At 31.8% G+C, this 25,373-nt stretch overlaps 1 protein-coding gene across 1 annotated transcript in view; it reads right to left on the bottom strand.

Moving 5' to 3' along the window:
• LOC139498923 (gamma-1-syntrophin-like) overlaps positions 1-25,373 on the bottom strand; it is a 27,578-nt gene continuing 2,205 nt past the window's right edge. The window contains exons 2-14 of the mRNA XM_071287512.1: positions 20,164-20,307; positions 19,143-19,301; positions 12,781-12,916; positions 11,869-11,906; positions 11,030-11,136; positions 5,993-6,122; positions 5,083-5,121; positions 4,262-4,378; positions 3,790-3,861; positions 3,209-3,361; positions 2,720-2,812; positions 1,284-1,394; positions 1-211 (exon numbers count right to left, since the gene is read on the bottom strand). Of these exons, the coding sequence (XP_071143613.1) occupies positions 110-211; positions 1,284-1,394; positions 2,720-2,812; positions 3,209-3,361; positions 3,790-3,861; positions 4,262-4,378; positions 5,083-5,121; positions 5,993-6,122; positions 11,030-11,136; positions 11,869-11,906; positions 12,781-12,916; positions 19,143-19,301; positions 20,164-20,307 (1,401 nt within the window). The 3' untranslated portion in view covers positions 1-109. The remainder of the gene's footprint in view (positions 212-1,283; positions 1,395-2,719; positions 2,813-3,208; positions 3,362-3,789; positions 3,862-4,261; positions 4,379-5,082; positions 5,122-5,992; positions 6,123-11,029; positions 11,137-11,868; positions 11,907-12,780; positions 12,917-19,142; positions 19,302-20,163; positions 20,308-25,373) is intronic.

Genomic DNA, 25,373 nt, shown 5'->3' on the forward strand with positions numbered 1-25,373 from the left:
TTTCATTAAAAGAACCATTTATTGAGTATTTCAGTGTGTGGATTAATAATTGATCCACAGAAGCTGGTTTGGCTGACAAGATATCATCATTGAGTTAGCAGTGTGTGAATTAATAACTAGATAAGAACGTTGGATCCACAGAAGCAAGTTTGGCTGACAAGAAAGCATTCATTGAGTACAGCAGTGTGTGGAGTCCAGTACATTCTATTTCCTACAATATAAAAAGTGAAATCATTATTTTGAGTTTAACTTGATAAAGGTTCAGAAACATTGACAATGTAATTGTAGTGTAATTTCAAATAGGTAATTACATTTGAATATCAATGAAACTGTGATGAAAGGAGTAGGTTCAGTAAGACCCCTTTTTGGCCCCAAAATATAGCAGTTTTACAAAATTGTTAAAATGTAAACCTTTAGTTATTTATTGGACAGAAGAATGCTTCTGCTACATAAATATGGGCTGTTTTTGACAATACAATGCACATATATCCGGTACTAGCACTATTAAGTCATGCTAAATTACTGAAATCCTCATAATTCTAGCATTTTAGTTAAATTTTAGACGGTTTTTGTGTAAAACGAAAGTGGTCGCATTCGTGTTCATCCTTAATATTGAAATGTAAGTTGTATTTTATGAGAATACATAACATATATAAAGGTTGAGGATGAACATGGATGCGGCCACTTTCATTTTTACCAAAAACCATCTGAAAAAAGACATTTTTCGGCATTTTAGGTAGATTTTTCATATTTGAGCTTGAATCGGATCGTTTTTAATGACTAAATCTGTTAAAATCTTTCACATAAACTAATTAATTCAAAAAAAATAGACACTTAAGTGTTTAAAAAGTGGTCAAAATCTTTCGTTAGATGAACCAGAAATTTGAGGCCAAAATCGGTCCTTACCAGACCTACTCCTTTAAAATAACATTTACAAATCTATGTAATTGAAATGTAAATTATTACTTTGACATGTAATTGACCCCAGGTCTGATATAGTCATACTTACTGTAGTGTCTAAAGCAACAGGGGAGGCAATTAGATATTAAGCAGTCATAGAGCTGACATGTTAGTAACTGCTAGTAGTCCTTTGTTAGCTTATGTATCATTGTCATTTTGCTTAGTTTCTTTTGTTACCTATTCTGAACTCAGAATTCCTGGGTGCAGGATTTTCTCGCTGCGTTGAAGACCAATTGGAAGCCTTCGGCTGTTATCTGCTCTTTGGACGGGTTGTTGTCTCTTTGATATATTCCGAAATTACATTCTCAAATTTATACTTTTACCCTAATTTCTGTTGAACCAGGAGGATCACAATTAAAATGGAGTTTAAGTCGTGTCTTCCCATCATCTGATGAGCCCCGCAGCTGGGAAAATCTGTATGTCCATTGAAAGTTCTGTAAAACATAAAAACAAAAATAGCTGTATACCATATTTGTTTTTGTTTATTGATTTAATATACATCTGAGGGAGATATATTCCCTTATTTTTAAATAATTTAGATGATTTTTATAAACTTGTGAACAAAACTAGAGATCTGTCATCAATGCCAAATTCTGAAGGCAACAAAAATTCTTCAAGATATGATATATTAAACACTTGATTCATTGAAAACTATAGAAATGTATATCCAGTAAATATTTAAATGATTTTGTGTACACCTTACATCTCCTTTACAAATGTTTTTAGACTTTTTATTGGCAAAAAAACACGTTTTTGCAATTTCTTAGGCAACTATGACATGGCGCTAGATGCAATTTACACTGAAAACTTTATGGTCACTTTCAACTGAACTTTGAGATCAAACATACAATGATGGTCAGAGTGACCATACTGCTAATCTATTTTAACAGCACCCTAATTTAAAGTTATACATTTAGAACGCTATTATCTTTGAAAGAACTTAACATGGAGGTTTAATATATTAAAATTTGACCTTGGTGTTTAACAGTTTAAAACACTGAATAATCTTGTGACATTATAAAACTCTTGTAAAAAACTCTTGTAAATATTCAGCCTCTACAATAAAAAAAAGAGCACATGCTGAAATGTCTTGCCTGCTATACTGATCTTATCGGTTATTCGTATATTTTCCCTTTGATTTTACTGTCTAATATTTTAGAGTATCAACGTACTGGCTGTATCACTGAAAATATTAGGCAATACATTGTGTGACGTCATAATTACCGATAAACAGAATAATAGGTAGTTTCGTTTTTGATACCGACTATATCATGTGGAATATCTTAACTCGTCCTAACGGGTTTGTCTAGATACTCCACATGATATAGTCAGTATCAAAAACGAAACTACCTATTTATTCTATATATATGATTGATTTTATGTTGAAAGTCTATAAGATAATGTTTTACTACATGTACTGCTTAGACTTGTCATTTATATCAGTGATGATATGTTTTTTTATAACAGACGACATTTATTGTTCGCGCCCTTTTTCATTATTTTCTGAAATAAAGCTCCTGAGGATTCATTAATTTTTGTGGATACCAAATTTCGTGGATTGAGGAAAAGTTGTATTTTCGTGGACATTTAATTTCCTGATTTTATCAAAGTCTACATACATATGAGCCTGCAGAAAATGTGTTTTTTTGTTTTTGTTGTTGAAATATTTAAAAATATGTAATTTACTTTTACCCACAAAATACACAAAAGTTGGTTTTCCATAAATAACAATGAATCGATAGAATTTGAATCTACATACTTTAGTACTATTATCATACAGAGAAAATCCTGAATCCAGATCTAATGTCAGTCCACATAAATTCCCTCTCCATGTACAACCAAACGTCTTGTGCTGGAAAAGAGGAAACCCCTTACATTTAATATGAAATTTTACCATGGAAATATTCTAATAGGCTTTTAATAGTTATAAACTATAAACTGTATGTTAGGTTTATACAATAAAAATACAATTAATGTTATACTTGCTTGTTTGTATGTTTAATTGAATTTCAGCTATTATTGTAAATAGTTTTTATTAGTGGAGAAATCTGGTGTTCTTAGAGACAACAATGATGATGGGAGTTTATAATGACTTTGATTTGCTATACAGCCCTTGCCAGGAGAACTGACAATTCAGATCAGAGTAAACACATATGGCTATGACCAATGTTTGAACTCATAACCTCAGAGTTAATAAGCTAGTAAGTACTGCAGATAATTACCTGTATTTATGGTACTTCAGACATACCTTTAATCTTGTTATACTGCTATGATTAGTTCTGTACCAAGCCTTTTCAAGATGTAGTAATTCTGCTCGACTTTCTGTACTAAGGTAAAGTTTCTCACCAGTTCCAGCCAGTATGTTACAACAGTGTTGTCTGTCATCTAATAATTCTTTATCCTAATAATAATTTGAGCAAAATAAGGGATTTCCCATCTTTTACTTGTATATGCATTTTTGCTTTATTCAAGAACATATGTTGAATAAAAAGTTAGCTTAAAAAAATACAATACATTGTAATATATATATATATTGACTTGTACTTTCTAAATTTCAACTGAATTTCACAAAAAGTTATTATGCAGGTAAATTCTTTACTGAATCAGTTTATAATTTATTGCTGGAATAGAAAACTATATTCTGGATATTTTTACATATAAATATAAAGGCATTTTGTTATTACATTCTTATTAAGCAGAATTTTAGCCAATCAAATCATATGTGAAATCAAATTGCATAAGAAAAATAATTTTTGCAAATTACTATAATTTTTACAATTCTATAGCAACAGAAAAGTAGAGGTGGATTTTCCTATAATCAACCATTACCTTACAAATCTGCAGCATACATTCATAAACTTTGAACACTGTGTCACATCTAACCCAGTCTCTCGTTTGCATCTGAAAAATCATAAAGTTAATTTTGACATCAATTTACGTAGAACTTTTGAAGAGAAAAATATACTACTTGGAATTCTTTATGTAAAAAACAACGTTCTCAAATTCTTTGAAATATAAAAATTGCATTTTGTGCTAAAGATACTGTTAGGGTATTTTACTTAAAGTTTAAAGTATGATAATGGCAAGATTTCTTTTAATTCATCTGATAGTAGTTTAAGCAACCTCTATAAAGATAAAAAAAAATGATAATCTGAAAGTTGAAGGATTTATTATACAAAAAAAAAGTTATAATTTTTCAACAATATTACTGGATCTTGTAGGTCTCTATTCTACTTGGATACTTTCAATTTTAACACTTCTACCCCTTGGTGTATATTTGAATTTCAAATCTGCTACTTACCGGTGGATAGTCAAAGAGATAAATATCTGGTCCTTTTAAAGCTACAAATTTTGGTTTCCATGCTGGTCTGTGTAATGATGGTGAAACTCGTTCATGCATCCAATTCATCATCAGTATCTAAAAATAGAAAACATATTTATACTGCAGACTACTAATTTTTCATTTATTCATGTTTTCTGGACAAAAAATCATTCTTTTTCTGATTTTTAACTTCTTGGTTTCAGGATCAGCATAAAAAGTATTAACAAACATGTGGCACTCCTAAATATATTCAAAACAAAAGTTATGCTTAAATGCTTGAATATTTCACCCAATCGAACAAATGGGAAACAACTGTTATATTCAACATCTTCCTTTTATATGTATTAATACAAGTGTTTTCAAAAGTAAAGTGTGGGTAAAAACTGGTTTTATAGCTATCACAAAAAGAAATTCCATTCATTGAATGGTAGGTGTTGAATAAAAGAACTGAAAATTGACTCTCTTTCATGCTACTTTTAGAACTAGTTTAGCTTATTTATTTGTCTGCTTTGCATGTGCTTAAAATCTAGTTTAGTGCTTTAATTGCTTGTGCTTGCTTTTATATATATGAACTTTGCTTATACTTATGCAATATAGCTGTCTCTATTTTGTCTATTGTGTGTGCTGTATATGTCCTATATGTCTTAATATTGTATGTGTTGTTATTGTTATTAATGTCCGCAAAAAGCTCTATAGAGCTTATGTTTGTAGTATTTCATGTAACCCGACTTAAAATAAATTTTCTTATCTTATCTTATTTCTAGTGTGGTGAATTTATGTTTAAAATTTATTCTACAGACCTGTTCTTCTGGTATCAGCAGTCTATTACTCATCCTTATCTGATATAAAAAAAAAATGATAATGAATTTATCATATCATAGCAAAACCTTAAAAGGGGCCTTCAAACTTATTTTTATGTTGTATATTTGCTTCTTCATACTTAAACAATCCTATAGCCATGGTAAAATTTATTGATTTATTTCAAATTGTTGACAAAATATTCTTTCAAAATTTCAAATTGGAAGCCTCCATTAGGGAAAACCCCCACAAATATTTTATACTTATGCAATATAGCTTTTCTTCTGGTATCAGCAGTAAAAGTTTTCTCAAAAATAAAAACTCTCATTTAAATATTTGTCAGATTTATTTCTATGCAACATTTCCTAATAGAGCAATAATAAATCATGTATTTTTGTCCATAATTCAACAATTTCTATAATAAGTACAACATTTCTGAATATACAGTTTAAACATATCAACAGGCTACAAAAAGATAGACAGGCTGCAAATCAGTGATAACTCATTACTACTATGTATTATAAGGCTTTTCTTTCATTGTTCACTTGAGACACAATGTTACATTACAGCAGAATGCATTGAGTGTGTAGGTAAAGGTAGAATCTTTTTGGTTAGCTAGCTTAATAGCTGAACTTTGAAGTTATTATAAGGTCAGGTATACAACCCTTCTTTCCGGGTAGCATAGTCCTACAGACAGATAGATTGGTTATATGTGGGACTAGTCTACTTTTAAAGAAGGGTAGTTTACCTAACCTAATAATGACTTCACAGTTCATCTAGCTAACCAAAGATTTAACCTACACACTCAATGCATTCTGCTGTTACTTAAAACTCAAATCTGACACACATCAAAAGCTCCATGTATTTCATAAAATTACATACTCAAATTAGGTTCTATGAAATAACACTTACCATTTTTGAAATGAGAAATGAAATATTACTGGATATTGCTCTGATCCAATCAGCCAATGAATGACTGTCATCACAATGAATGACACCTGTCGAGGAACCATCTACACCAATCACTTCAAAGGCATTAGTTCTGAAAAGTAAGAAAGAAACTTATTTAAATCTATGTGATGCACATAACAAACAATAGTTGAAACCAAACAAAGAGTATGTACAATAATACTTGACTAATATGTAATAATTAGAATTGAAGAGCAGCAAGACCTTGTGGGTCTCAACATGATGTAAAAATTTAGTATGGATTAACTATACTTTCTCTAATCTTTGTGCTATTTTCACATTTCCTGAGTGGTATGAGAAAAATATTTCTCATCACTAGTGAACAACCTGTTCTCAGCAAATGATAGGTTGAAATTTATATTTTGACCTTAGATTTTCGTGTTTTCTTCTGAATATCCTATTGTGACGTCTTGAAAAAAGGCAACCATGCCTTATGACATCATATAAAAAGAACACTACTTTCTTCAAATGTTTGAAAAGGAAGGATAAAAATCATAAGGGAATCATATTTAATTACAATAACATGTGTATTACAATATTTCTCCACTCTCAACAGTTAAATTTTAATCATTTAAAAATCTTGAAAAGCTTAGTTAAATGTTTGAGTGGAGAAATATTCTAACACTCTTGTTGCAGTGATGGAATCTATATATATATATATACTGGAGTCTGGAGTTATTAAGCAAAACTATTGTAACTGTGGATAGACTGGAGTTATTAAACACAAGAGTGCACACGCTGAAATGTCTCACCTTCTTTGCTAATCATTGATATAATGTTGATAGTCATAAATATAATACTGTCACATAAACTCAACATTAACCAAGAAAACTAAACATTGATCAATGAACCATTAAAATGAGGTCAAGGTCAGATGAACCATGCCAGGCAGAGATGTACAGCTAACAATTCTTCCATACAGCAAATATAGTCGACCTATTGCTTATAAATTAAGAAAAACAGACTAAAACAAATACTTAACACTTAGCAATGAACCGTGAAAATGAGGTCAAGGTCAAATAGAACCTGCGTGACTGACATAAAGATAATAAAATATTTCCATACACCAAATATAGTTGACCTATTGCAAATAGTATTTGAAAGTAAATGAAGTCAAGGTCAGATGACACCTGCTAGTTGGACAAGTACACCTTACAGTCCTTCCATACACCAAATATACTAGACATATTGCTTATAGTATCTGAGATATGGACTTGACCACCAAAACTTAACCTTGTTCACTGATCCATGAAATGAGGTCGAGGTCTAGTGAAAACTGTCTGACAGGCATGAGGACCTTGCAAGATATGTCAGACCAAATATAGTTATCCTATAACTTATAATAAGAGAGAATTTTACATTACAAAAAATCTTAACTTTTTTTTCAAGTAGTCACTGAACCATGAAAATGAGATCAAGGACATTGGACATGTGACTGAGGGAAAGTTCATAACATGAGGCATCTATATACAAGGTATGAAGCATCCAGGTCTTCCACCTTCTAAAATATATAGCCGCCGCCACCACCACCACCACCGCCACCGCCGGATCACTATCCCTATGTCAAGCTTTCTGCAACAAAAGTTGCAGGCTCAACAAAAACTATTGTGGATAGACAAAAATACCATATGTCATAAAGGTGTATAAAAACTTCAACTTCGATAAATTTTAAATGTCTGATTTTAGTTCACTTTTCTGTCAGACATCTATCTACATCAATAACTGATGACTTATTCTAAACTAGAGGCTCTAAAGAGCCTGTGTCGCTCACCTTGGTCTATGTGAATATTAAACAATGGACACCAGGGCTCACACTACCAGGCGACTTGGGCGAAGAAGTCGCCTTCCCGACCGTCACTTCGCTTTCCCCGACCTCCAAAAGCGAAAACAAGTCGCCCTGTCCATGACGATACTCGCTTTCAGTCGCTTAATCCGTCATCGGACATTTTCAATTTTTACCAAGTTAATGAAAAATCAATTTTTTATTGATAATTAAAGAAATTCAGACATAAACTATTCATTATCTTTAGAAAAGAGGTTGAAGCATTGTCTTCGCAGTGTGTAGCACGTTATTTGATAAAAATACAACTTTTTATCACTATGTCGTTTCTGCAAGTTCCGGTGCTTGTTACTCGGAAACGTACATCAACCTAAATTTCGGCGGCAAAATAAGTTTGTTACTTCATTTAAACGTGATAAAAGTTGCCTCCAGTAAATGTTTAATCCATTTATTGCATTAAAAACGTCATGTTCCTTCCCAAATAACTTGTCAAACATCGTTTATTTTTGTAAATTTTCTTGCATTCGTCCGCCATTGACATTTTCTAAACTACGGATCTGAACCGGACCAGCTATGATCGAAATCCGTACTTTTACAATAATTACTACCGACGCACGGATAGAACAGCTGACAGAAGAATATTGATCCCAAAGGGAAAAATTACGCATTCCACACGCATTAAGAGACTTTTGGTTACATCTAATTGATTGGTGTATATAATTCCCTATATTTTTTATGGATTGTTTCAAACTATTGATTAAACTTGCTTAACTCTGAGACTATTATACTAATATCAATATATTATGGCCCAGCTTAATAACTTTTATATTTTTTTATGAGAAACACTGAATTTCATACACAAGATAATTTTAAATTAAATTGTAATTGATATATTATAATTTCTTTACATTTTTTAAAATATTTTTTTTTTTAGTGCTAGATATTTAGTTGATAGTTTCTCACAAGAACCTTAGTAAAACTTAAACAACTTTTAATTTCAAATGTTACTTTAATTGTAATTTTTTTACTCAGATATGAATTGAACAATATAAAAAGAACATTATTTACATATTGCCCTTTATACTATTGTAAAATCCAAACATTATAGCGCACCACACGAATGAGCACTTCTCTTTCAAATCTCACCACTTCTCCCTATCAGTTTCAAAAAGAGAAGTCACTTCTCCCTATAATTCTGAAGTAGTGTGAGCCCTGGGACACAGATGGATTCATGACAAAATTGTGTTTTGGTGATGGTGATGTGTTTGTAGATCTTACTTTACTAAACATTCTTGCTGCTTACAATTATCGCTATCTATAACAGTACTTTCTGTGGAAAATGTTATTGAAAATCTTCAAATTTTAAGAAAATTGTTAAAAATTGACTATGAAGGGCAATAACTCCTGACTAAGGAGTCCTTAGGGGGTCAATTGACTATTTTGGTCATACTGACTTATTTTTAGTTCTTACTTTGCTGTACATTATTGCTGTTTACTATCTATAATAATATTCAAGATAATAACCAAAAAACAGCAAAATTTCCTCAAAATTACCAATTCAGGGGCAGCAACCTAACAACCGATTATCCGATTCATCTGAAAATTCCAGGGCAGATAGATCGTGACCTGATCAACAATTTTACTTACTGTCAGATTTGCTCTTAATGCTTTGGTTTTTGAGTTATAAGCCAAAAATTGCATTTTACCCCCCATGTTCTATTTTCAGCCATGGCGGCCAATGTGGTTTGTTGGCCGAGTTACCAGACATATTTTTTTAACTAGATACCCAAATGATGATTATGGCTAAGTTTGGTTAAATTAGGCCCAGTAGTTTCAGAGGAGAAGATTTTTCTAAAAGATTACTAAGATTTACGAAAAATGGTTAAAAATTTACTATAAAGGGCAATAACTCCTAAAGTGGTCAACTGACCATTTTGGTCATGTTGACTTATTTGAAGATCTTACTTTGCTGAACATTATTGCTGTTTGCAGTTTATCTCTATCTATGATAATATTCAAGATAATAACCAAAAACAGCAAAATTTCCTTAAAATTACCATTTCAGGGGCAGCAACCCAACAACGAAATGTCCGATTCATCTGAAAATTTCAGGGCAGATAGATCTTCACCTGATGAACAATTTTACCCCATATCAGATTTGCTCTAAATGCTTTTGTTTTTGAGTTATAAGCCAAAAACTGCATTTTACCCCTATGTTCTATTTTTAGCCATGGTGGCCATCTTGGTTGGTTGGGCGGGGCACCGGACACATTTTTTAAACTACATACCCCAATGATGATTATGGCCAAGTTTGGTTAAATTTGGCCAGGTAGTTTCAGAGGAGAAGATTTTTCTAAAAGATTACTAAGATTTACGAAAAATGGTTAAAAATTGACTATAAAGGGCAATAACTCCTAAAGTGGTCAACTGACCATTTTGGTCATGTTGACTTATTTGTAGATCATACTTTGCTGAACATTATTGCTGTTTACAGTTTATCTCGATCTATAATAATATTCAAGATAATAACCAAAAACAGCAAAATTTCCTTAAAATTACCATTTCAGGGGCAGCAACCCAACAACGAAATGTCCGATTCATCTGAAAATTTCAGGGCAGATAGATCTTCACCTCATGAACAATATTACCCCATATCAGATTTGCTCTAAATGCTTTTGTTTTTGAGTTATAAGCCAAAAACTGCATTTTACCCCTATGTTCTATTTTTAGCCATGGCGGCCATCTTGGTTGGTTGGGCGGGGCACCGGACAAATTTTTTAAACTAGATACCCAAGTGATGATTGTGGCCAAGTTTGGTTAAATTTGGCCCAGTAGTTTCAGAGGAGAAGATTTTTGTAAAAGTTAACGCAGGACCACGACGGACGCCGGACGCCGAGTGATGAGAAAAGCTCACTTGGCCTTTCGGCCAGGTGAGCTAAAAACATATTCTGCAAATTCAGAAATAATTGTGATGTTTCTATTATTGCAAAATAATGTGACAGGGTTATAATCGCAAAAATTTAAACTCGTGTTTTGATTTTTTTTTAATATGAATTAAACAAAATTTTTCTCAATATCGCAAAAATTAAAATAGCATTTTAGTCAAAATCACAATAATAAATGCCCGCAATAATTTCTGAAATAACAGTAATCAATATCATATTCTATGGTCCTTATTCTAAAAAATATATATAACTTACCTGAGTTTATCTGTACCTGGACAGAATCTTGTTAAATAAGCAAACAATAATTGTATTGATACATAGACCCTCCATTGTCTCTCTAAACCAGGAAACATTTCTCTACACTAAAATATATTATAATCAAATACTTTTAAACTGTATTTTTCAATTTTGTTACCGTATTTTCCTGACTAAAAAGGGCATCCCTAAATAAGCCACACAGCCCTTTTTTGGGGAGGAGAATTGTTTTTTCCTTACATATAACGCACCTGCATATAAAGCGCACCTTGAAGAAAACGTACATTTATTCTAACTCACACCGTAATATGTTTCATTCCTATTTTCAGATTGGTGAGAAAGTTGAATGTATTTTTGTATATATTTATTTGTGTACTCATGTCAGGAGTTGACAGTTGTATATAAAATGATGATAAATATATTATCTATACTACTAAAGGAAAAGACCGTTTACATTAAGCCCCAACTCCTTTGGAACCATAAAAAGTCGGAAATATTTGTAATATGACGTATCAATGTAGCCGGTGTTTTGTACTTCCTAAATTTGTCCTTGAATCAATCTTGCTTCCACAAAAAATGCAAATTTTTGAGAAAATATTCTAATTCTAAGACCGTTAGTGGTCTGTGTCTAACATGCTTTCTTAAATACTCAGTCGAGGTACTGACCACAAAATTTTGACCTAAACCAAAGATCCCCAACAGCATGAATTACTTTTGAGTTGTAATTCCCAAACAGATTCCACCTTTCGGGAGGTCTATTGACAGAAATTGCAAGTCAAGGCAGACATATTTTTTTTAAATACCAAAGTTTCTCTTTTGAACCTATAAATTTGACTCACCTGACTACCATTGTCTTGATTGTTGTAACTTGGACTATCTGTAAAGAGGTATAATGGAATATATTAACACTAGAAATAGGTCACTATATAAAATGATTGATAAAAGTATAGAATTAATCCTAAAGAACCTTTATCACTCAACTAGCAACTAAGAATAAGACTTATTCAGAGATTATTTTCCTTTCCTCATCTTTGTCATTTCTAGTGCATTTCTCAGATGCATCATCCAATATTTGTTTACATGTTTAACAGTGTTAATCCATTTTTCTATTTTTCTATCAATTTTTTATTTTGCCAGAATAAGCACTGTCACTAAAAATGGCCAATTCAGGTTGTATAAAAATTGCAATTTAAGCATTGAAAAGAAGTATAGATCTCTCAAATAAGTTTCAAAAAAAAAGTTTCTTCTTTGTCCTTCTCTTAAAGAATTTTCAAAATAATATTTTCTTATTTGGTTTAAGATATTTACCATCCTTATATGACTTTTTGTTCAATTTGTATTTCATTTATATTCTTCTATCAATTTTCATTAAATTAAGGAGGGTAACTTAAAATATGACAAAACAAGGGAAGTAACTCGAAATTTCTTCTAAAGTTTTTTTAAATACACAAAGCTTTTTACAGAATGGCAGTAAGCCTCAGGTAAAGATAGTTGATAAATAAGCTGACAAGTGAAGCCATATAATTATACAAGTTCTTTGGTTTACAGGTAAAAATTGCCTTCATCAGTTCCACAAAAACATAATGTATGTTGACACTGATGGTGATAGAAAATAGAGACCAACCAAATTTTTGGTATTGAAATTTTGAAATAAAAAAAACGGGAACATTTGAATTATTAATGGAAGGGACAGAAGAGGCTTAAAAATTGGGAGATTTTGACTTCCGCCAGAAGAATCACATGTCTGATACCTGGTGTCATCATCTTGTTCAGGAATGGAGCTGCTGGTTTAAAATATTTAACAGTTAGGTTAACAGTAGAACCAGCATTCTTTAGAGTTGTCATCACTTCACTGTGTGTCTTTTTGTCACAAGCCTCTCCATTTATCTGAAACATATACAATAGCATAGTAGTGTAAAAGGTACATAACAAAGCCAAATAAGTACATGTGTTTGTATGTGATTCCATCACCATTACAAAAACGTAGATAGGTAGGTAGAACTTATTTTAGTATCATTTTGAGTATCTATTCAAATATCATTTTGATTATCTATTCCAATCTCATTTTGAGTATCTATTCAAATATCATTTTGAGTATCTATTCAAATATCATTTTGAGTATCTATTCAAATATCATTTTGAGTATCTATCATTTTGAGTATGTGTGACACCTGCATTCTTAAAGATTAACTAAGACATAAAGTATCAATAAAACCTTTATGGTGAGGAACTTTTAGGTTTTAAATACATGTTTTCTTGTGGATTGAGTTCTATCAGTCAGGGGCATTACTTAAACAAGTAACAATTAAAATTACCTATATTTAGTAATGTTGAAAACGAGGCTACTTTGAATATTACTTATATACGTAACTTTTCTGAATATTATTTTTGTAGGTGTCCAATAATACAGATTTTACTAACTGTAACAAATTTTCACAGTCATCTGGTTATTTTTCTCATGACATGTAAAATCTAATTCTTCTGAAACACTAATTAACTTTCTGATGCACTTATCGTTCATACCAAGCTTCTGGGTCAAAGATTGGTCTCGTGGGACTATTAAATTATCATTTTCCTCCAAAATCTTGAAGTTAGACTAATATAAATAGATAGATACTTATGAATTAATTAAGACTTGAAGTTATTTATAATTTGTAACCAAAATCAGTTACATGTGTTCCTTATAAGTTTAATTATTAATTCTTTTCAAAAATGTATGAAATAACTTATTCAAGTAATATTTTTGTCATAAATTTTAAAGTAACCTTTTATCTCTATACTCCTCTCTAATCCAATTAATTCTTTATTTTAAGATATTAAATGATGTAAAAATTGATGAAAACTACATTTAGTCTATGACTATGTTCTATATAAAATTGAAATAACTCTATTAAGTAATTTTATTATTTTTAAAAACAAAAATTACTTATTTAAGTAACTTAAAAAAATAACTTGTTTAAGTAAAGCCCCTAACTGTCTATATTCCTTCAATATGAGTTTTAATAGACACATAGGCCTTTAAATTAATTTTTAATTATAAATAAAGTCTTTCTATTTAACATACGGCACTCAGATATTTCTACGTCTTTTTCAATAAAATAATTGTTCTTTAGCATCGTTTAACCAGGTGTATTCTATGTTTTACTTTTCTGCAATTAGATGACTGTTTTTACTTTAAAAAAAAAAGACAATGGAAGTTTTTAAAGATCTTGACTTGCTATACAGTCTTTGCTGAGTCAGTTTTTAAAAACAAAACAAAAACATTTTATGTTTTTTGTATGAAGACTTTCTTGTATGGTACATTAGTGAAAGAGAAACATGATTGCCATGTACTGAGGGTTATTGGTGAGGGTTGGGATCCAGCTAATATGTTTAACCCTGCCACATTATTTATGTATGTGCCTGTCCCAAGTCAGGAGCCTGTAATTCAGTGGTTGTCGTTTGTTTATGTGTTACATACCGGTATTTGTTTTTTGTTCATTTTTTTTTTTTTTTAATATAAATAAATAAATGGAAATCAGGGGAGGTAAGTTATGGTCTGCTCCTCCCTTTATACTTAATCCTAATCCAGAGTTATCTTCTCTTAGGATACCAACTTCTCTAACCTGTGAAAAACTATATTTAGTTAATTTCAATAAGGTCAGGCCGTACCTTGACCTATAATGGTTTACTTTTATAAATTGTTACTTGGATGGAAAGTTGTCTTATCGGCACTCATACCACATCTTCCTATATCTATGTAGTTAATTTTGTGATACTTATCCTGTCAACAATAAGGTTGTGAATTCAAACCCTGAAAGTGGCAGATGTGTTTCACTCTCACCCGACTAGGATTGCAATTTTTTCTGCTGAATTTTGGTAGATCTCTCCATGCACTCTGAATGAGTATTCTATATATTTTTGTTATTAGGCCACCCTTAAAAAATTGTTTGTTTGGCATTGCCGACCCACACTATCAGCAGGTGGGTAGGTAGGCAGGGAATTTTTTTTTTTTTTTTACATTTAAAAGATTTAAACATGTAAATCATGAAGTCTCTAGATCAATGTTGTCTAAAGGATTGCAGCATTGTTGTGTGTACATGCTGGTGGTTTCTTTGAAAGGGGTCAACCATCAATGTCACATTCTACATCATATGGATAATTTCATGTAAGACAGTCAGTTTTATTGTCAAACCAAAGTACCCAGAAAAAAACACAGAACTGAGGCAGGAAACTGACAAATAAACCATGTAAAATGTATGACGTGAAAATTGAACTTTTATTGTGGGACTGCCCATTGAACAGAGGCCTGATGTCACATCTTGAAGTTGTGGTCACAGTTTGGTAAAATTACCATAAGTTAAATGGCTCAACCACTATGGCTCCTTGTACAAATGGACAAAGATTTAAAACTTTGATTGTTTGCTTTGGTTTTATAAACATCACTTTCTACACCATATGAGGCTTAAATTAAAATATTGTTTGTTTGCCCTTTACCGACCGACCCTATAAATTCATTCCGCCTGAAAATCTTTTATTTGTATTTACAAAATGTACCAGCAAGATTTTATTTTATTTTATTTTTTCGTTCCTACCAAAAATCTTATATTTGTATTTCCCGCTCAAAACTTTTTTTTACCGGAATCCTCAGGTTTTACCTTTATCGTATAAAGTCTAGTCTGTTTGGTATCACGTGAGCGTTTGACATGAACACTTGCATTTAGAGTTTCAAAGCATTTGTTTGAAATCGATGTTGAACGCTTTGAAATCGTGATATGATGTACGTTAGGGAGCTACCATTTGATTTTTATGGGGGGGCTAGGATGAAAAATTTTGTCCTGCATTTTTTTTTAGTTGTAATCTCTGTCCTGCATTTTTATTAGCTCAAAGTGAGCTTATGCCATCACTTGGCGTCCGTCGTCTGTCGGCGTCTGTCGTCGTAAACTATTTCAAGAATCTTCTCCTCTAAAACTACTGGGCCAAATACTTTCAAACTTTAACTGAATGTTCCTTAGGGTATCTAATTTATAAATTGTATCCGAAGTTTTGATCTATCAACAAACATGGTCGCCATTGCTAAAAATAGAACATAGGGGTCAAATGCAGTTTTTGGCTTATAACTCAAAAACCAAAGCATTTAGAGCAAATCTGACATGGGGTAATATTGTTTATCAGGTCAAGATCTATCTGCCCTGAAATTTTCAGATGAATCAGACAACCCGTTGTTGGGTTGCTGCCCCTGAATTGGTAATTTTAAGGAAATTTTGCTGTTTTTGGTTATTATCTTGAATATTATTATAGATAGAGATAAACTGTAAACAGGAATAATGTTCAGCAAAGTAAGATTTACAAATAAGTCAACATGACGGAAATGGTCAGTTGACCCCTTTAGGAGTTATTGCCCTTTATAGTCAATTTTTAACCATTTTTCGTAAATCTTAGTAATCTTTTACAAAAATCTTCTCCTCTGAAACTACTGGGCCAAATACTTCCAAACTTTAATTGAATGTTCCTTAGGGTATCTAGTTTGTAAATTGTATCCAAAGTTATGATCTATCAACAAACATGGTAGCCATTGCTAAAAATAGAACATAGGGGTCAAATGCAGTTTTTGGCTTATAACTCAAAAACCAAAGCATTTAGAGCAAATCTGACATGGGATGTATTGTTTATCAGGTCAAGATCTATCTGCCCTGAAATTTTCAGATGAATCAGACAACCTGTTGTTGGGTTGCTGCCCCTGAATTGGTAATTTTAAGGAAATTTTGCTGTTTTTGGTTATTAGGCCAACTAAAATTAATTAGTAGATTTTCATCCAAATTTTTGAAAAAAATGGGGCGGGTGGGAGGATTTTATTTTTTAAATTTTATTTCATATGAAACCTTCTTGTCACGTGTTATTCATATATGCAATTGTAATAATAAGCTTGTATCATGTAAATACATGTACATGCATAAGGTATAGTGTATAAGACAATAACAATAAAAACCAAGGAGTATAAAACAAAAACTCATAAAACCAAGACATTTAAATCAACAGTTACAAATAATAAATAAGAAACAACACGAACTCAACTAAAAACTGGAAATGAAATCAGGTGCTCCGGAATGGTTAGCATTTTCTGCAAAGTATACGGCACCGGTCGTCGTGTTATTTCTTTGTTCAGTTCAGTAATGATGGAAAGTTATTATGACTTAATAAGAATATCAGATATCATGATGGCGACAATAAAATTTCTCGAGTGATGACCTTAATTTGATTGATTCATAGCCCTGTCATACCTGTCTTAGCAACTTTTGAGAAAGCAGAATTCCTCGTTCAACAAAACCAACGTATCAATTGAGACACATATACTCCATTATGCTGGTGCCGCTTTTTCAAATTCGTAAATACATATCTCTGATTGGCAACCACTGTTCTACATGTAATTGCCGCTTTAGAAACCTATTTTATAGTAAAAAGCAGAAACGTGGAGAAATGCTCTTTTCAGTTGGATGACTTACACCAAATTTATTTTGCGTTCTGAGCAATTTAATTGTTGTTGTTCTAATAAAATGATGCAAATGTATTGGTATGCAACACAAGTATGATAAGAACAGAATAAAAGGAAAACTCAAACAGTGTTGAAATAATAGGTTTGGTCCTTAATATGCAAATATAATTACAATGTGGAACATAAAGTTGTTAGACAACTCTATCGTGGGTATTGGGACAGAGGATGTGTGCTGTTTGTCTACAAAAAACGAAAGGCATGGATAGATCTAAATCTAAGGGCTTGCTATAAATTATTAAATTAGAAATGCGTATGTTTGTCGACTTTCTGAACTCAATATATACGGTCACCAAGCTAACAAGTTCAATCATGCTTGTGTCAATTTCTTTATTCCAGTCATGATTTTTGTATCAATGTGTTCCGCGATTCTAACGCTTTTGGGTTTTATTCACAGTCCAAATTTTTTGACACAAAGTCATTGTATAAATAAGAAAAATCCAAGGTGTTTTACTCACAAACATTTTTGACATACGGCGATTTACGTTCTTGAACACAGCGTATTACCCGTAACCCGAATATTTCACGACCTTCTCGTAATCAATCTCTATTCTCGGTAAATTATGTTGTCATCATAGATCAGTAGAATATATCGACTTAATCATTTAGTAAGAAACACGAAAACCGAATTTTGAAACAGAAAGTTTTAAATGAAACGAAATTATCGACGGTTATCGGTAACGGAAATGAACAAAAATCCGGAAATCGTATATTTTTCTAAAATAAAAAAAATCGGGGCGGGAAGTTTTCAGAGGGGCGGGCGGGGATGAAAATCTATCAATTAATTTTAATTGGCCTAAAGCCCCTGACTGTCTATATTTCCTTCAATATGAGTTTTAATAGCCACATAGGCCTATAAATTAATTTTTAATTATAAATAAAGTCTTTCTATTTAACATACGGCACTCAGAAATTTGTACGTCTTTTTCAATAAAATAATTGTTCTTTAGCATCGTTTAACCAGGTGTATTCTATGTTTTACTTTTCTGCAATTAGATGACTGTTTTTACTTTAAAAAAAGACGATGGAAGTTTTTAACGATCTTGACTTGCTATACAGTCTTTGCTCAGTCGGTTTTTAAAAAACAAAAAAACATTTTATGTTTTTTGTATGAAGACATTCTTGTATGGTACATTTGTGAAAAAGAAACATGATTGTCATGTACTGAGGGTTATTGGTGAGGGTTGGGATCCAGCTAACATGTTTAACCCTGCCACATTATTTATGTCTGTGCCTGTCCCAAGTCAGGAGCCTGTAATTCAGTGGTTGTCGTTTGTTTATGTGTTACATATTTGTTTTTTGTTCATTTTTTTTTATTTTTTTTATATAAATAAGGCCGTTAGTTTTCTCATTTGAATTGTTTTACATTATCTTATCGGGGCCTTTTATAGCTCACTATGCGGTATGGGCTTTGCTTATTGTTGAAGGCCGTACAGTGACCTATAGTTGTTAATGTCTGTGTCATTTTGGTCTTTTGTGGATAGTTGTCTCATTGGCAATCATACCACATCTTCTTTTTTATATTTCCTAGCCACATTTGTAGGGAGAGCTCATTTCATCTCTTAATTACCATAAATGTCTTACTTTTATGATTGCATCTCCAACAAACAACTGTTCTGTCCTAGCTGCTGGTGAGTCTGGTAATAATTTGGAAATCAGGGGAGGTAAGTTATGGTCTGCTCCTCCTTTTATACTTAATCCTAATCCAGAGTTGTCTTCTCTTAGGATACTAACTTCTCTAACCTGTTAAAAACTATATTTAGTTAATTTCAATAAGGTCAGGCCGTACCTAGACCTATAATGGTTTACTTTTATAAATTGTTACTTGGATGGAAAGTTGTCTCATCGGCACTCATACCACATCTTCCTATATCTATAGTTAATTTTGTGATACTTATCCTGTCAACAACAAGGTTGTGAATTCAAACCCTGAAAGTGGCAGATGTGTTTAACTCTCACCCGACTAGGATTGCAATTTTTTCTGCTGAATTTTGGTAGATCTCTCCATGTGCTGAATTTTGGTAGATCTCTCCATGCACTCCAGCTTCCTCCACAACTAAAACAAAGCCACCACAACATAGCCACCACAACATAGCCACCACAACATAGCCACCACAACATAGCCAACACAACATAGCCACCACAACATAGCCACCACAACATAGCCACCACAACATAGCCACCACAACATAGCCACCACAACATAGCCACCACAACAAAGCCACCACAACATAGCCACCACAACATAGCCAACACAACATAGCCACCACAACATAGCCACCACAACATAGCCACCACAACATAGCCACCACAACATAGCCGATAGTGCTGAAAGTATCTAAAACACCAACAATCAATCCTATAACCTTTTTTTTCTTAAAGGGCTGAGTGAATTTTATTTTAATTCAGATTTTAATTTGACAACAATTTTTGAATTTAGATTAATTAGCATAAAACAGGTCATTCTATTTTCTTGCTAAAAAATCGATTATTCTTGAGTGTTCTATATATTTTTGTTGTTATGGCAAGAAAAATTGAAAAATTGTTGGAAAAGATAGGGATTTCAAATTTGTGGTCTTAGACATAAAGGCTGTAAATACATTACCAAATCTTTCATTTGATGTTCTGTTTCCTGTGAAATGGGAACCAGCTCCTCCTTCAGTAGTATCAAGGCATCATTTGTAAGATGCAATTTGACTGGCTGGGGTCTTGATTTCCCATCATGCAAAGAAACCATACCACTCTTGACCTATGAATAAAAGGAATAAAAATGTAAAACAAACAAGCATCAGCTGTCCTTAGTACATGGATGCCCCATCCGCACTTTCATTTTGTGTTCAGTGGACCGTAAACATGGGATAAAATCTCTAAATTAGAAAGATTATATCATAAGGAACATGTGTACTAAGTTTCAAATTGATTTGACTTCAACTTCATCAAAATCTACCTTGACCAAAAACTTTAACCGGAAGCGGGACAGACACACGAACAGACAGACAGATGATTGAACGAACAGACAGATGCACAGACCAGAAAACATAATGCCCATAAATAATATCAAAAAGGCTTAATGAGAACCAGTTATAGCTGCTACTGTTAGAGTGCAAGTGTAAAGTTGATGACCAAAAACTTATCATTGCCTATTCCATTAATTAGTAAAATTAAATAAAATTTAGTTATATTTGTTTCTGAAGAGTTCAAAATTGACATGTTATAATTCATCAATGTCAAGCCTCTGACCATATATGAAGTCATTCTGACAAACAAAGGGCTTCTCAGCTATGTGAGGGTAATGATTGAGCTCTATCAGTTTGATACTTTTAAAATTAACAAATATTAATTGGAGTTATCTTCCTTTGTTCATAAGTTGAACGAAAATGTATCTCATCCAATTTTAAAGTCATAATATGGTAATTTTTGGGGCCCTTTATAAATTGCAGTTCGGTGAGAGCCAGGGTTCCATGTTGAAGGCCATACTTTGACCTATAATTGTTTACTTTTTATAAATTGTTACTTGGATGGAGAGTTGTCTCATTGGCACTCATACCACATCTTCCTATATCTATGTATTTGAATTACTATACTTGTTTAGTACACTTTTTTTAATAAACACTGCATAAGTAATGTATGGTATATGAATTTGTTCATTTTTCTGTTATAGAAATAGGCTAGGATCTGAACAAGGATCACCTCACTGAACTATTTTCAAATTGATTTGACTTCAACTTCATCAAAATCTACCTTGACCAAAAACTTTAACCGGAAGCGGGACAGACACACGAACAGACAGACAGATGATTGAACGAACAGACAGATGCACAGACCAGAAAACATAATGCCCATAAATAATATCAAAAAGGCTTAATGAGAACCAGTTATAGCTGCTACTGTTAGAGTGCAAGTGTAAAGTTGATGACCAAAAACTTATCATTGCCTATTCCATTAATTAGTAAAATTAAATAAAATTTAGTTATATTTGTTTCTGAAGAGTTCAAAATTGACATGTTATAATTCATCAATGTCAAGCCTCTGACCATATATGAAGTCATTCTGACAAACAAAGGGCTTCTCAGCTATGTGAGGGTAATGATTGAGCTCTATCAGTTTGATACTTTTAAAATTAACAAATATTAATTGGAGTTATCTTCCTTTGTTCATAAGTTGAACGAAAATGTATCTCATCCAATTTTAAAGTCATAATATGGTAATTTTTGGGGCCCTTTATAAATTGCAGTTCGGTGAGAGCCAGGGTTCCATGTTGAAGGCCATACTTTGACCTATAATTGTTTACTTTTTATAAATTGTTACTTGGATGGAGAGTTGTCTCATTGGCACTCATACCACATCTTCCTATATCTATGTATTTGAATTACTATACTTGTTTAGTACACTTTTTTTAATAAACACTGCATAAGTAATGTATGGTATATGAATTTGTTCATTTTTCTGTTATAGAAATAGGCTAGGATCTGAACAAGGATCACCTCACTGAACTATTTTGTTTTATATATCAAAGGTAGAGATTGTATACCCTGAAAAATAAAGATATTAAGTCAGTGACAAAAATGTGAAAAAAGTATTTGTTTCTTCATTGAACACTTTTAAAAATAAAAAGTATTCAGACACAGGAAATAAGTGATAGACATGAGAAATGGTCACATGTGACAGCTCATCACTGTCATGACTGTAAAGTTTCTGACTTGTTTGGAGAAAATATTTGTTGGAAAATACTGCTGTGGACAATCAGTCCCTAAGGATATCATCAGCTCTATATTCAGTACTTTGGAACGGACATGAAATATTACAATCCTTTCTGATATTGTCTATTTATATATTTTGATAAAACTAAGATTTTAAAACTCCTTTAAGCAAAGTCAGTCTTAATGAATTGGCTATTTTATAGATTCTTTTAAGTCATATATATATACATACATGTAGCTGTTAAAATGTTTTAATTCTGATAAATCTTTCACGTTCAAATATTCATGATATTTGGCTTTGAGCGTTCCTGATACGAATACGAATACTTTCAGGGATGATTCCAGGTGTTTACAAATGGGTCCCTTGAATATCAAATTGGGAATTTTTATCCCAATTGGGAATTTTTTATGCATACAATATAAGACGAAATAATATATCATTTTCCTGTAAAAACGGAAAATGAATATTAAGTTAATTTCTTCTGTACACTGATTGAAGAAATTATTGGATTCAGACCAGGGAAGTTGTAATACATGAATATCATTGCATATGATGCACTATCATCTTAACTTTGGTAAACGAGGCCTATTACAAAAAACATATATACCACAAGTACCAGCTAACATAAACCTATGGTAGGCCCTTTAGCTATTTATTCAAATTTCAAATTATCTCATAATATATACGATATCTCAAATAATATATAAGATTTATTTAAGATATCTTAAAGTATATGAAATATCTTATAAATATGTTTTGTATAAGATATCTTATATAGTTCATTGGATATTATATTAAGAAAACTATATAAGATATCTTATAAACTTTATAAGATATCTTTCAAACTATATCAATTACCTAATGAACTATTATATAAGATATCTTATGAAGTTTATGAGATATCTTGAAGTTAGATTCAAAACAGGTTGCCATATTAACCAGTGAAAAAAATTTAAATGTATTTCAAAGAGAACTGTTCAATGTTATATAAAATTTTCACTTTGCCGAGGTCTGTTTTGACACCCATTCTGACAAAAAGTATATTTTTGATCAACCTGCTGATCGATCTACTTTTACAAGACCACATACTCTCATAACATTTTAACTTCAATTGAATCTGGCCACTAAAATTGTTTACCTCATGTTGACATAATTAAATCGTTGTTAATAAAATGCGATAATAGTCAGCATTTTTATCCGGATTTTACTATGTTTTGACGACAAACTATGAAAAATTATAGTTGCCGTAATCGGTGACGGAAACTTTTCCGGAAATACCGATTTTTGTTTTATTTTCCTGAATTGGGAATTTATATTGACAAACATTTTTTGGGGGCCGCTGGCCGATTTAAGGGCCGTTCAGCGGCCCTAAACTATATAGTGGAATCATCCCTGACTTTATTTCTCATAAAACTAAAATTACATAGTTATAGAGAACATACATAAATATAACTATAAGCTACAATTTTTACAAGCATGTGTGAACAATACAATGAAATTAACTTGGAGGACTGACTTTCACATTTATAACTTTGATAAATTTACATAGTTTTTCTAATATTACAATATTACATGAATTAAACAGTTGATCAAACTTATAGATATTAGGGTTAGACCAGCAGTATGTAGGTAAAAATTTCTTTCTTTCAAACATAAAAGATCCACAATTCATAATATAATGGTACTCGTCACCAATGTCGTTTGAGTCACAGAGACAGCAGATTCTGTCTTCTCTCGGTAAACCCTGCCACCTTCCAGACTCAATCGGCAAGTGGTGACTACCACATCTATATTTGCATAATGTATTTATATATAAATGAATTTGTGAGATAAAACAGAAAAATATTTTTCCAATTGAAAATTATTTTTAAAAATACAATAGCATAAAGTTTTAGGTGATTCTGCAACAAATGCAAAGCATTCTTGCTGAAACTGATCTTTGAGTTTTTGCTCAATACATTTTGACACCCATTTGTCAGCAAACTGTGCATTCCATATATTGGACATACCACAATTATCAAAAACATTTTTAATATATGATATCCACTTAGTGTCTATTCCGTAATCATTATAATATAAAAATACAAGTTTATATAATACAACACAAATTTTACTTTTTTACTTTTACCTGATGAAGGTAAATCCAAAACAGCCCTTTGAAAACATGAAATTATATAACTTGTTGTTTTAATTTTTTATCATTAATCATGTTAATGAGCCATTATTCAAGTACAAATATGATTTATTTTTTGTATGACAAATATATTTTTTTATCATTTTTATAAACATGAATGTGTCCCAAGTACACGGATGCCCCATCCCATCCACACTATCATTTTCTATGTTCAGTAGACCGTGGAAATTGGATAAAATCCCTTATTTGGCATTAAAATCAAAAAGATCATATCATAGGGAACATGTTTACTAAGTTTCAACAATGTTCAAGTTGATTGGACTTCAAATTCATCAAAAACTACCTCAACCAAAAACTTTAACCTGAAGAGGGACAAAGGCACAAACTGACGAACAAACAGACGGACAAACGAACGGACTGACGAATGAACAGACACACATAGCAGAAAACATAATGTCCATAAATGGGGCATAAAAATATCCTTAAAGTCATATGAAACCTCAAATTAAAACAGATGAAGCATATGTCTTTTCATAACAAAATGGATAGTTTTCATTATTAAACTTATGTACATAAATACTTTTTTCTGAAGAAAAGTTGAAATTTTTCCACATTTAGAAGAAGTTTACTTTTTTTTAATTGCTTGCTTCCAGGAAGCAATTCGCTGGACATATTTCCCATATGCAACGTGATAGAGTGACCCTTCTCGTAAAAATACAGTGATTGCAATATGCATGAAAATGTCACTGAACAAATGCTGAAATAAGCTATTATCTGATTATACATGTTAAAATGTGCTCAATATCCATGCTTTTTGTTAAAAAATGACAAAATCGTGCACAGAACACTAAGTTTATGATGTATGTATGCATAGGTTCAAGAATTGGAATAACATTATTTTTCACCAGTCACTTGTTTCAAATGACTTTAAGTAGAACTCCTTTTTTTCTTTTTACATACTGAAGGATCAATTGCAATTT

This window comes from Mytilus edulis, chromosome 12, assembly GCF_963676685.1.
Source record: "Mytilus edulis chromosome 12, xbMytEdul2.2, whole genome shotgun sequence".
NCBI lineage: Eukaryota > Metazoa > Mollusca > Bivalvia > Mytilida > Mytilidae > Mytilus > Mytilus edulis.